Source organism: Neolamprologus multifasciatus, chromosome 2 (assembly GCF_963576455.1).
Source record: "Neolamprologus multifasciatus chromosome 2, fNeoMul1.2, whole genome shotgun sequence".
Classification (NCBI taxonomy): domain Eukaryota; kingdom Metazoa; phylum Chordata; class Actinopteri; order Cichliformes; family Cichlidae; genus Neolamprologus; species Neolamprologus multifasciatus.
In genome coordinates, this window is record NC_140440.1 from 10,629,579 (window position 1) to 10,641,852 (window position 12,274).

The following is a 12,274-nucleotide window of genomic DNA, read 5'->3' on the forward strand; positions in this document are numbered from 1 at the left end:
TGCATTCTTATATACAAAAGAAATATAATTACTATGGTAAGGAAGTAACACTATAAATGTCAATGGAGAGAAATTGTCTGAAAATGTATACTGATGTACTGATGGGCAACATTGTCATTAGATGGGCTAATCTACTGATACCTGTATTTCAGGTGATTTTGGAGTGGCCCACAGACCTAGCAGTTAGCCCAATGGACAACTCGCTGTATGTTCTGGACAACAATATAGTGCTGCGCATTTCAGAAAATGGTCAAGTCAGCATTGCAGCTGGCCGACCTAACCACTGCCCATTGGCTGGACTGGAGCGGGGAGTGGCTGGTGGTCAGAGGGCACAATTAACCCCTCTAGAATCCGCTGTTTCCATTGCCATATCTTACCATGGTACCATCTACGTAGCAGAGACAGATGAGCGAAAGATGAGCAGGATCCGGAAGGTTTCTGTGGATGGTGAGATAACGCATTTGGCCGGGGCTCCCTCCGACTGCGATTGCAAAAATGATGCCAACTGCGACTGTTACCAGACAGGGGATGGTTATGCCAAAGATGCAAGGCTCAATGCTCCATCTTCTTTAGTGGCAGCTCCAGATGGAACACTCTACGTGGCAGACCTGGGCAACATCCGCATCCGGGCCATTTCTAGAAACGGGCCAACTTCCAGTGCCAATACATACGAAGTGGCTTCCCCTGATGCCCAGGAGCTGTATGTGTTTGACAGCAATGGTACCCACCAACACACTGCAAGCTTGCTGACTGGTGACTTGAAATATACTTTCAGCTACAGCACAGAGAATGACATCACAGCTGTTACTGACAGCAGTGGCAACACTCTGAGAATCCGTAGGGATCCCAATCGCATGCCGGTGCGTATCGTCGCACCTGATAACCAGGTGATCTGGATGACCATGAGCACCAACGGTGGATTGAAGACACTCACAGCACAGGGTCAGGAGCTGGTACTTCTTACGTACCATGGCAATAATGGGCTGCTGGCTACAAAGACATCAGAGATTGGCTGGACAACATTCTACGAGTACGTATGATAGCAATTGGACATTTTGTGGAAACCTTTCTGTGATTGCTATATAGAGTTGGGTTGCTTTTAATTAAGCTTTCAGAATATGGAAACAGCCCATAATTATGATTACACACAGTTGTGCAGAACATCATGAGGTAAAACACAAGTATGTTTGCCACATATGTTCTTGAATGTGTGTGTAATGCTGTGCATGGTCTCTCTCGTCTCACATCTTAGTACAACTTTACTCTATAATTGGGAACCACAGTTACCTGCGAACTGCTTTAGGGTGGACATTTAATTGAAATCTAATTATAAAATTTGCCTCAGATAGCAAAATAGCCTAGTTTGACTTCAGTATCTCATTGCAAATTAAGTGTTTTATTCTTTTACTGAACCATGTTTAATGATGTTGTAGGTGACAGTAGTCATGGTGACATTAGTATGTTGGGTTAACAGGCACACTTTAAAAGCAAAATGACCTGCACTGTATTTCATTACTTATTATTCCATAATGACCGGGCTTTGTTTTGGTAGCATGGGCTACCAGAGATTGATTTTCTTTCTCCCTTGTCTAATTTGCTGTCATGTCACATTATGCCAAGAATGATATCCTCACTACAACTAAAAAAGCAGAATTCAGTTAAGATTATAATGGCACATCAATCATCCAAATAATTGAATTCATTACAAGTCTCTGTAATTTTTTTTTATATGAACGTGATAGCTGATGAGATGTGTCACTCTCCCATATTAAATATTTGGATTTTGCCTAGGGTTTATACAGACATGCCTTCACTTATGCTCAGGAAATTGAACATGTGACATTTTAATTACAAGAAAGTCGATGGTTTTACTCAACGAGTATAAAAGAGCTGATAATTGAATGCACTGTGGCACTATGAGAGCCCTCATACATATCAATGCTTTGTCATTCGATGTTCTTTTTGTCAACCAGCTACGACAGTGAAGGACGCCTAATGAATGTGACGTTTCCCACTGGAATGGTGAATAACTTGTACACGGACCTATACAGCGCTTTGACGGTGGATATTGAAAGCTCCATGACAGAGGAGGAAATCAGCATCACAACAAATACCTCAATCGTCCGCGCCTTCTACACTTTGGCTCAGGGTAAGGCCTCGAATCGCATCATCCCAGCTCAGTTGGCTATTTTGTAAGTTGTTATTTGTCATTGTTCCAGGGGTCGGCGGGGCCATGTTGAGTAAGCTGAAGTCGTGTATCATTACGAAAGCCTGACAGACGACAGTGTAAATGATTACTCTCTCAGTGTGTGGGTTTGGGTGTCAGGGAGATGTATCAACCTTGTAACTAAGTGGTTTCTGCGCTCCGCCTGAGCCAGATGGCCCAGTTATTTTAGCGCGTCATCCATGATCGTTCTTCATTTAAAAATGTACTAATTTGAAATGCTAAGAACTTGTAGCATCTTCACTGACAACCATTGATCAACCCAGAAGACTGTTAGCATCAGCTCCAGTGTGTAACTGCCTCAAAAGTTTCACTTTTTGTCTACTATCAACAGACCAGTGTAGAAGTAGCTACCAAGTGGGGTATGACAATTCGCTCAGGATTACCTATGCCAACGGGATGGACACCCACTACCAGACAGAGCCCCACATCCTGGCAGGCGCTGCCAACCCGACTGTAGCCAGACGCAACATGAGCTTGCCAGGGGAGAGTGGGCAAAACTTGGTAGAGTGGCGCTTCCGCAAAGAACAAGCCAGAGGGAAAGTTATCGTGTTTGGACGCAAGCTGAGGGTATGTTAAGGCTTTTCTTTAACTTTTTTTCCCTCGTAGCACATTTAGATAATCCAACCAACTTACTTATGCAAAACCCAGATCAAACTGTCCAAATTCATATTGGTGGCTGTGTCTCTGTCCTTATTCTAACCTTGGAAAATATTTCTGCACTCTTTTCCTTCAATAGAGATTTATCAGTCACAACATTTACCCTGATGTAGAGGGTTATCAATATTCTAGTACTGTACATGACTCCTCCTTTTCTTACTCCTACTTCCTAGAATCTGACACGGGTCTTATGATTTAAGGCACTTCATGAACTTAACTTGGGTGGTTACTTTGGCTCACGGTAATTTTTGTCTCCGCTGAATTTAGGAGGTTGTGATTTAAGTGTACCTGAACGATCGCCAAAGTGTCTCTCAGTTTAATGAGCCTCGTGAAGGAGGTGTTAATCTCTGTGACAACTGTAGTAAAAAAAAAAATCTATGAATACAGTTTAAAGAGCCATCCTGACAAAGACCAGCGATTTCAAATCAAAGTATTTGTTCTTAAATTTGTACTGTTGTATAATCAGTCCTCATTTGTTATTTTAAAGCATCAAAACTATATTATACTATATAATATATAACTATATTATTACTACTAGTTTTAGAAGAAGTTTTATTTATTTAGAATTTTTTGGTGTAACCCAATTTTAACTTGATTTTTTTCTCACCCCCACAGGTGAACGGACGGAACATTCTTTCCGTTGATTACGATCGCACCCTAAGGACAGAGAAAATTTATGATGACCACAGGAAGTTCCTCTTAAAGATTATTTATGACACCGCAGGACATCCAGTTCTCTGGGTACCCAGCAGTAAGCTGCTGCCAGTTAATGTCAGTCGCACAAGCAGTGGGCAGATCAGTGCCCTGCAGAGAGGTCCTACCACTGAGAGGCTTGAGTATGATAGCCAAGGCCGCCTGATTTCCAGGGTGTTTGCTGATGGGAAGATATGGAGCTACACCTACCTAGAGCAGGTAAGAAAATAACATGACTAGAGGAAGCAATATGTAAGATGCATTGTACAGCAGGCTCATCTGCATATATCACTACAGGGCGAGTCAAGCCCCTAACATAACATTATTTTACAAGAAAAATCAGCTACAATTTGCCAAGTACCAGAGCTTATTATAGAGGGACTAGGCAATGACTTTGTCGTTTATAAGCTTTAGAATTAAAAATGTCCAGTTGGTTTCCCTGCACAGGACAATCTGGCACTTCCATCTGTAACTACCATCCTATAACTCAACCCAGTCATCAAAATTCTGGGAGCAAAAAGACATGAAATGACTTAGTGATACTGCATTCTGGATGCAGTCGATATGCAATAAAACAGTATACTCTTTAAATTGCTGTCTGTCTTATCAAGGTTCCACCAGTGAAAAAAATGCTGGGATGCAATATTTATGTTTAATATTGTCCACAGTCTCTACAGTAGCAGTAACAAAATATGTACACTATTCCAAGGTCAGTGCTCAATTTTGCAATGTTAAAGAAGTTATCTAGAAATCACTGGATTCATCAATTGGGCAAATACCTTTAACCCTTTAAAGCCGGTCGCTCCGTTTTGCGTAACTATTTTTAAATCCCAGTAGCTCTGCGACCACATAAGCTAGTGCAATAATTTTTTTTGCATATGAAACCGGAGGAGTTGTACTTACATCTTATGCCATCAGCTTGTCCTCGGTCACAGTTTCCTTCACATATAGCTTTGCAAAAACTGCATAAAAAGCACTTGCAGCAACAAAAACACAATATTCCAGAAACACGCTTTGTAACACTTCCTACGACCATCAGCACAAACTATCGCATGTCCACCATGACCTGCCTGAAACCAGAAGTGACGTCATTTTGCGGAAATGTAGTTTTTTACCATCAGGGCCTCATGAGCCTATACTGGTGTTTTTAAAAGTTATGTTTGACTTTATGACTTTCTGTGTCGTTTCTGGGATGCTTAGGACTCATATTGCACTGCTGGAAATTGTTTATTTTGATGCATCTGCTGGGGTTTTTTTTGCAAATTTGCACTATAATATTTATTTTCGTTTTTCCTGCAGTATATAAAAATTGGTGTATTTCAAAAATAAAACTATGAAGACACTTAAAATAAATTTCATGTGGTGGGAAACTATTTTGTGCAACTTTTGTGTATTTACAGTTTTGAGGGATAAGCCTCGTAAATTTCTCTAACTAGAAATATATGTTAAAAAAATTATTTTAATTTTTTTTCTAGTTTATTGCACTTTTTTGCAATTTATGTAATTACTATGCACTTAATGCAGACATATTATTAAAATTTGGGCTATAATGGTTGTATTGATGTATATCAACTTGAAATGCTCCCTAAAATGGCTCCACAGCATGTAAAAATATAATATAAGCTCTGGCGGACTTGGTTCTATGGTAGGTCTTAAAGGGTTAAGGAATTCAGCTTAATAGAATTTGTGTGATCTTGCTAAATAACAGACAGCAATTACATACCTCTAATACCTGAAACCTTCTAAAACTCTACACCTCACCATCTGACTCCGTCTCCACTTGCTAAAATTACAGCTGGGTTACCAAAAACAAGTTCAATTCTTGTAAGAGTGTATTTATCACATATTAATTGGCAACATCTAAATAATGCATGCGCTGATTTCTAATGGTTTATTAATATGTTCGGTTAAAGCAAACCTGAACACTCAGGTTGCTGTAGTGTTTAAATTCTAAGAATGTGCTTCACTGATCAATACCAATACATTATGACCAAACTCCATCTTAACGAGTGTAATTTTGCATATGTATATTATGAAAAATCTACTGCAGGAATTAAAAATCTAACCTTTCAAGCGGTGCTTGTCAAACAGGAAAGAGCAACTCGGTGCTATATCGTTCTCTCCCTTTTTTCCACATAAATATTCTTTAGTTGTTTTGCAGTGTTTTTAAAATTGCAGAGGGACGCTCTGCTACAAACATATGCAGAGATTTTTCTTAGCAGTCGCCGGCTGCATCCTTGTGTTGCGTGACCTGGAGCGGCCATGTCAACACTCTGACACAAGTAACACGGGAGGCTCAGGGAGCACAGGAAACCTCAGTGTAGCAACGGATGACTGGGCTTGACAATTTAACAGAAAAGAGTGGTAAATGCATGGAAGGCAGGCCAAACTCCTAACTGCATCTACTGTAAATTAGCTAAAATAAGACTTTCTGGAGGAGTTAAAAATAAATATTACTTCTATTTGCACAGTGAGTCATTAGCACTAGTTAAGGAGTAGATTTTTATTAATTTACGTATTTTACACTGTAAACATAAAGATTGTCACAGAGGTCTTTGTAGTATTTTTATTACCTTTTTCAACAATTAGACAATAGGCAGTACAACTAAAAACAGTAATACTACTCAGTCTATATTTCATATATCTTACTACACCCTGCTTGCACTCAGGATGTCTTGCATTTCCGAAATATTATCCAACTTAAGGAAATATTCCCTATTTTCTCTTTTCCTTTTAGTCCATGGTTCTCCTGCTTCACAGCCAGCGACAGTATATATTCGACTTTGACTCTCTCGACCGTCTTTCTGCTGTCACCATGCCAAGTGTGGCCCGCTACACCATGCAGACCATTCGTTCAGTGGGTTACTACAGGAACCTTTATCACCCGCCAGAGAGCAATGCCTCAGTAGCGGTGGACTACAGTGAAGATGGCCTCCTGCTGAGAATAGGTCACTTTGGCACAGGCCGGAGAGTCCTGTACAGGTACCGCAGGCAGAATAAACTGTCAGAGATCCTGTATGACAGCACAAGGGTCAGCTTCACCTATGATGAAACAGCAGGTGTGCTGAAGACTGTCAACCTGCAAAATGAAGGTTTCATCTGCTCCATTCGCTACCGACAAGTGGGTCCCCTGGTCGACCGGCAGATTTTCCGCTTCAGCGAGGATGGCATGGTCAACGCACGCTTTGATTATACTTATGACAGCAGCCTGCGTGTCACCAGTGTACAAGGCGTCATAAACGAAACGCCACTTCCCATCGACTTATACCAGTTTGATGACATCTCAGGAAAGGTTGAGCAGTTTGGAAAGTTCGGGGTGATCTACTATGATATAAATCAGATCATATCCACTGCAGTCATGACATACACCAAACACTTCGATGCACATGGACGCATCAAGGAAATCCAGTATGAGATATTTCGGTCACTCATGTACTGGATTACTTTCCAATATGACGATGTGGGCAGAGTCACCAAGCGAGAGATCAAGATTGGTCCTTTTGCTAACACCACCAAGTACAGCTATGAGTACGACGTGGACGGCCAGCTCCAGACTGTATTCTTAAACGACAAAGTGATGTGGCGCTACACTTATGACCTTAATGGGAATCTGCACCTGCTGAATGCAGGAAACAGTGCCAGACTTTTACCTCTGCGTTACGACCTGCGAGACCGCATCACCCGGCTCGGAGACATCCAGTATAGAATGGATGAAGATGGTTTTCTTCGTCAGAGGGGAGCAGAAATCTTTGAGTACAACTCTAAAGGCCTTTTGGTACGGGTTTATAGCAAGAGCAGCGGCTGGACAATTCAGTATCGTTATGATGGACTTGGCCGAAGAGTATCCACAAAGAGCAGCCTGGGCCAGCACCTGCAGTACTTTTATGCAGATCTGAGCTATCCGGCTCGGATAACACACGTATACAACCACTCGAGTTCAGAGATCACCTCACTCTACTACGACCTACAAGGCCACGTGTTCGCTATGGAGATCAGCAGTGGAGAGGAGTTCTATATTGCTTGTGATAACACCGGCACACCTCTGGCTGTCTTCACAAGCAACGGCCTACTGGTCAAACAGCTTCTATACACAGCATACGGTGAGGTCTACTTGGACTCTAACCCAGATTTCCAGCTTGTGCTCGGCTTTCACGGGGGCCTTTACGATCCTCTGACTAAACTGTTGCACTTCGGGGAGAAGGATTATGATATAATGTCTGGAAGGTGGACCATTCCAGATGTTTCCGCTTGGAAAAAAATTGGCAAAGAGCCCGTCCCTTTTAATCTGTACATGTTCAGAAATAACAACCCCATCAGCAAAGTCCATGAAGTTAAAGAATACGTCGCAGGTAAGATGCGCACCTGAAGCTGCTCGTGCTATTGCAACAATTGCTATTATTTTCACGATTGATTTTTCTGCCAAGCGTTTTTGTTTTCTATTTATCAAGAAGCGGCAAGAAAAAGCAAATACTTGGCAGCTTTTCCTGAAAACATTGAATTGCCGGTTAATTTTAAGTCTAATCCATAATCTGCTAAACAGCTGTGATGATTGTCATTGATCTGATGATCCAATTTAGCTTTATTAACATCTGAATATTGCATGTATATTCATATAAGCTATTAATTTATTCAATATGCAGTTTTCAAAAGCATCAAATTAACAAGCGTTAAACATGTACTAAAGTGAGTGCTCAAGAAATTCACTCTCGCTGAAGATGGAATCACAGCTGCCATGACACCAACATGCTATCTCACCATATTAATTGTGGAAAATATCACATTTCTTAACCAGATTCAATTCAATTCGATTTTCAATTCAATTTTATTTATATAGCGCCAAATCACAACAGTTGCCTCAAGGCGCAGCTGATGATAAGTCTCACAGGGAGTTACAAATATACAAATATACACATTTTGGCATCATGACACACACACACACGCTGTCACTGTGTCAGCACATTTAAACTATACCAGCCATACTCTTGCAGCTAGTTCATTTTCAAATGTTTAACTATAGTTAGAACTTTAGATTTTGACCTCAATTCATTTCCTTTTTTCAGATGTTAACACCTGGCTTGTAACTTTTGGTTTCCATCTTCACAACACCATTCCTGGTTTCCCAGTCCCAAAGTTTGACTTGAGCATGCCATCGTATGAACTGAGGAAGAGTCAGCTGTGGGATGATCTGCCGGTGGGTAAAATTAATGTCTCTCAGACAAAAACTGAACCCAAAATAAACTGAAGAGCGACTGAGACAAAACCTTTGCTTCTACAGATGACCAGATTACAAAAAAGGTGTTCGTTTTTTTTCCTCGCACTGTTTTCCTTTTACCTCTGTATTTTGAAGCTGCCATTTCCTAATTGGACTGCATTGCATTTCATAGAAGATCTGTTTTAATTGGGCCATATTTGCATAATAATAAACAGAAAATAAGGAAAAGTTTTCTTTGCGTTGTCTGAGTTTAGTTACAAGCTGAACATATTTTAACGCTGTCTAATTTTCTACATAATATTCTGGTGTCGCTACTGTTAAAACGACTTTTTGATGCTTGGCTCCTTTGGTCTAAGGCCTTAACACAAAAAAAGTGTTGCAGTAAAATTGTCATGGGGGATTTATCTACTTTTGGCTTGAGAACACAGCTTGAAAACACCATTATCTTGGATGGGGATGAAAAACTCTCTGAAGCAGAGCAGTAGCTGGTTCTAAATGGCCTGGAGAGTCAGGTTCTGCCATGTTCAGGCATTAACGTTTCACTGCACTTTTCCTACAGTCTATCTCTGGGGTCCAGCAGGAAGTAACCAGACAAGCACACTCTCTCTTGTCATTCGAGCGGCTGCCAGAGGTCCATCTCAATAGAGGTCGGAGAGGTGAAAAGTCTTGGCTGTGGTTCTCAGCTGCAATGTCTCCCATCGGAAGGGCTGTTATGTTTGCCATCTACAAGGGCAGTGTCCACACTCACACACTCAACGTGGCCAGTGAGGACTGTATCAAGGTTGCATCAATCCTCAACAATGCTTTCTATCTAGAAGACCTGCACTTTACTATAGAAGGGCGAGACACCCACTACTTTGTCAAGCCAGGCCTTCCGGATGCTGACCTTGCTGCGTTACACCTCACTAGTGGACACAAGACTCTCGAGAATGGCGTCAATGTGACTGTTTCCCAGTCCACCACAGTCATGGACAGTCGAACTCGCCGATTTGCAGATGTGGAGATCCGTGCTGGCGCTCTAGCTTTCCACATCCGCTACGGATCCACAGTGGATGAGGAGAAAGCGCGAGTTATCGAGCTCGCACGTCAGCGTGCCCTGGCAGGCGCATGGGCCAAAGAGCAGCAGCGAGTGAGGGACGGTGAGGAAGGGGTTCGCCCCTGGACAGAAGGGGAGAAGAGGCAGCTTCTGAGTAGCGGCAAAGTTTTGGGATATGATGGGTACTATGTGCTTTCCATCGAGCAGTACCCAGAACTAGCAGACAGCACTAATAACATCCACTTTCTTCGGCAAAGTGAAATTGGGAAGAGGTAACAATACCAGGTGTACTTTCTGCCAAAGAGACTTTGTTTTGGTGGAGACTCTCCAGTCGACAGAAATGAAAAGCAACTTTAATTAATAGTTGCTGGTGAGTGTTATTGTGTTTTTGTATAAAAATAGGGAAAAAAAGGAACAAAGAAAAAAGCAAAACAAAAGAGGAGAAAAACAGAAGTCGTTAAAAACAATGCTGTGCATTGTGACCTGGACACTACAGAGTAAATGTTCAACTACGCTACGCCTTAACATGGCAGTTACAGGTCAGTTCCTCTGTAGCACAAGCCTTCTGGACTCGGAAACAGAGGAATAGTGGTGTCTTTAAGGAATCAGTGAGCTAATTTAGGTGTTTGGGTTTTTTTGTTGTTTTCATCAAGGAAAGTTGGGTCAACAAATTATTGTAAGAGCAGAGGAAATGTTTACATTATGCATATCTGCACTTCTCTAGAAGTACCAGGCTCGTGGGTGCAGTCCCGGAGCAAGCAGTGTCCTTGAGTATTTGTTTTGTTCTGTTTTGAAATCAGAGACTTCTGATTATAGAAATATTCTCACCAAACAACCACTATGTATATCAGATTTAGCACTGTAAACATCAAAATGTCTTATTCTTGTTGAGATAATTTTAAACAGAAAAAAAAAAAAGAAACGTGTTTAAATGCGGTACCTGATATTCATTGTGAGAAAAAAAAACAAAAAGGAAAAAAAAACAACAACAACAAAAGGACAGCAAAGGTATGAAGAACTTTGCCCGGTGGGACAGAGCACAGCTTTGTCTTGGATAGCACAGGGACACCACATTTTGTAAATTATGCAAGAGTTTTATGGCATTTTTTTAAGAAACTGAATAAATGTCTGTACTAGTCATCTTAACAGTAATTTATGTTGTGTTTATACATAAATAAAGTCCAGCTGATTTTTATTTTCGTTCTTTTAGTTTTATGTGAGACATTGATTCAAAAAAAATTATATATCTATATATATAGATATATAGATATATAATTATTTATTTATTTATTTTTGTCATTCTTTCAAATACAGCTAATTTGGGGCTTCTTCACAATGCTGTTTAAGTAAGTAACAGAAACCTGTGCATGTGGTGACAAGTATTTAGAAGTGGTGATGTATCTATAACTTGCAGTCGACTATTACTTCCACTAAATTTAATGTTTATTGGGCATAATGCCTTTTGACTTGGCTTTCCTGTCCAATGAATAATTCATCAACACAAATATTTCATGAACCCATCTCACATAAACAACGTTACAGTGGATACAAATATAGATCACATCCATGTTCTCGGTAGGTATCATCTTTTTTTGAATGTTAAATGCACTAATTAAAATGATATTGGGGTTCTTTCGGGTGTGTTGTTTTTTAGATTTCTGAAGCGAGACTTTTTTGACATTAAGGGTGTTCATTAGCAGTGTTAGGGCCGAGCTTTATCAAGGCGAGTTTGTTATTGATTTTTTGGTCCGACAGTGTTTTAGTTGTAATTGTTAAAAATGTCAAAAAACATTTGAAACTACAAGAATCACTGTGCAGATATAGGTGAAAATAAACTATCATCCAGCTACTGCAACACATAATCAGACTACTGCTAATCGGATGCTGATTTTGATTGATCTTCAGCAGCATTCCCAAATAGCAACATATATAAAGCACTGGTATTCCAAAATAAAATAAAAGCAGTGCCAAAACCCCATCAAATTCTCAAATTAGATTAATGATTTAAAATAAATCTTCTGAGCTACAAAGCCCTAGAAGACAAACGAAGCATTACTTTGAAGTCAGCTGCTCGAAGGCATTCTGAAGTATGTAAATTGATGAAGAAATTTTAAGTTTAATTAAGCTGAAGTATAGACAGTTGACTAAAAGTCTAGTCAGTCAGCGTCATTATCACAAAGGATAAATTTGCGTGTGAACATAAAAAGCTTATTTTCTCAAAATTACATTTAGGCTGTGATCACCTTTTCCGGTGTTTTTCATCAAAGCGCAGACGAGTTTGGATGTTGGAATGTATAAGTCTGAAAATAACCCCTTCGTATGAAAGTGATTTCTTTTTCGTGGTAAACTTCAAACAGCATTTCAAACCAAATGGGAGCCGAATATTCTTTGCTCAAAAGTTGTTTTACACTGTTGTTTTTGTCCTCCTCTCAGCTTCTCTGCTTCCCCC

General features: G+C 40.4%; 1 protein-coding gene across 9 annotated transcripts in view; it reads left to right on the forward strand.

The window, feature by feature from the left end:
• LOC146523986 (teneurin-3) overlaps positions 1-11,020 on the forward strand; it is a 192,381-nt gene extending 181,361 nt beyond the window's left edge. For all 9 annotated transcript variants that reach the window (XM_085170575.1, XM_085170622.1, XM_085170597.1 and 6 more), the window contains 7 exons: positions 153-1,030; positions 1,974-2,149; positions 2,559-2,794; positions 3,500-3,796; positions 6,315-7,926; positions 8,638-8,768; positions 9,349-11,020. In XM_085170575.1, coding sequence (XP_085026701.1) covers positions 153-1,030; positions 1,974-2,149; positions 2,559-2,794; positions 3,500-3,796; positions 6,315-7,926; positions 8,638-8,768; positions 9,349-10,101 — 4,083 coding nt within the window. In that variant the 3' untranslated portion in view covers positions 10,102-11,020. The remainder of the gene's footprint in view (positions 1-152; positions 1,031-1,973; positions 2,150-2,558; positions 2,795-3,499; positions 3,797-6,314; positions 7,927-8,637; positions 8,769-9,348) is intronic.
• Positions 11,021-12,274: the final 1,254 nt, after the last annotated feature.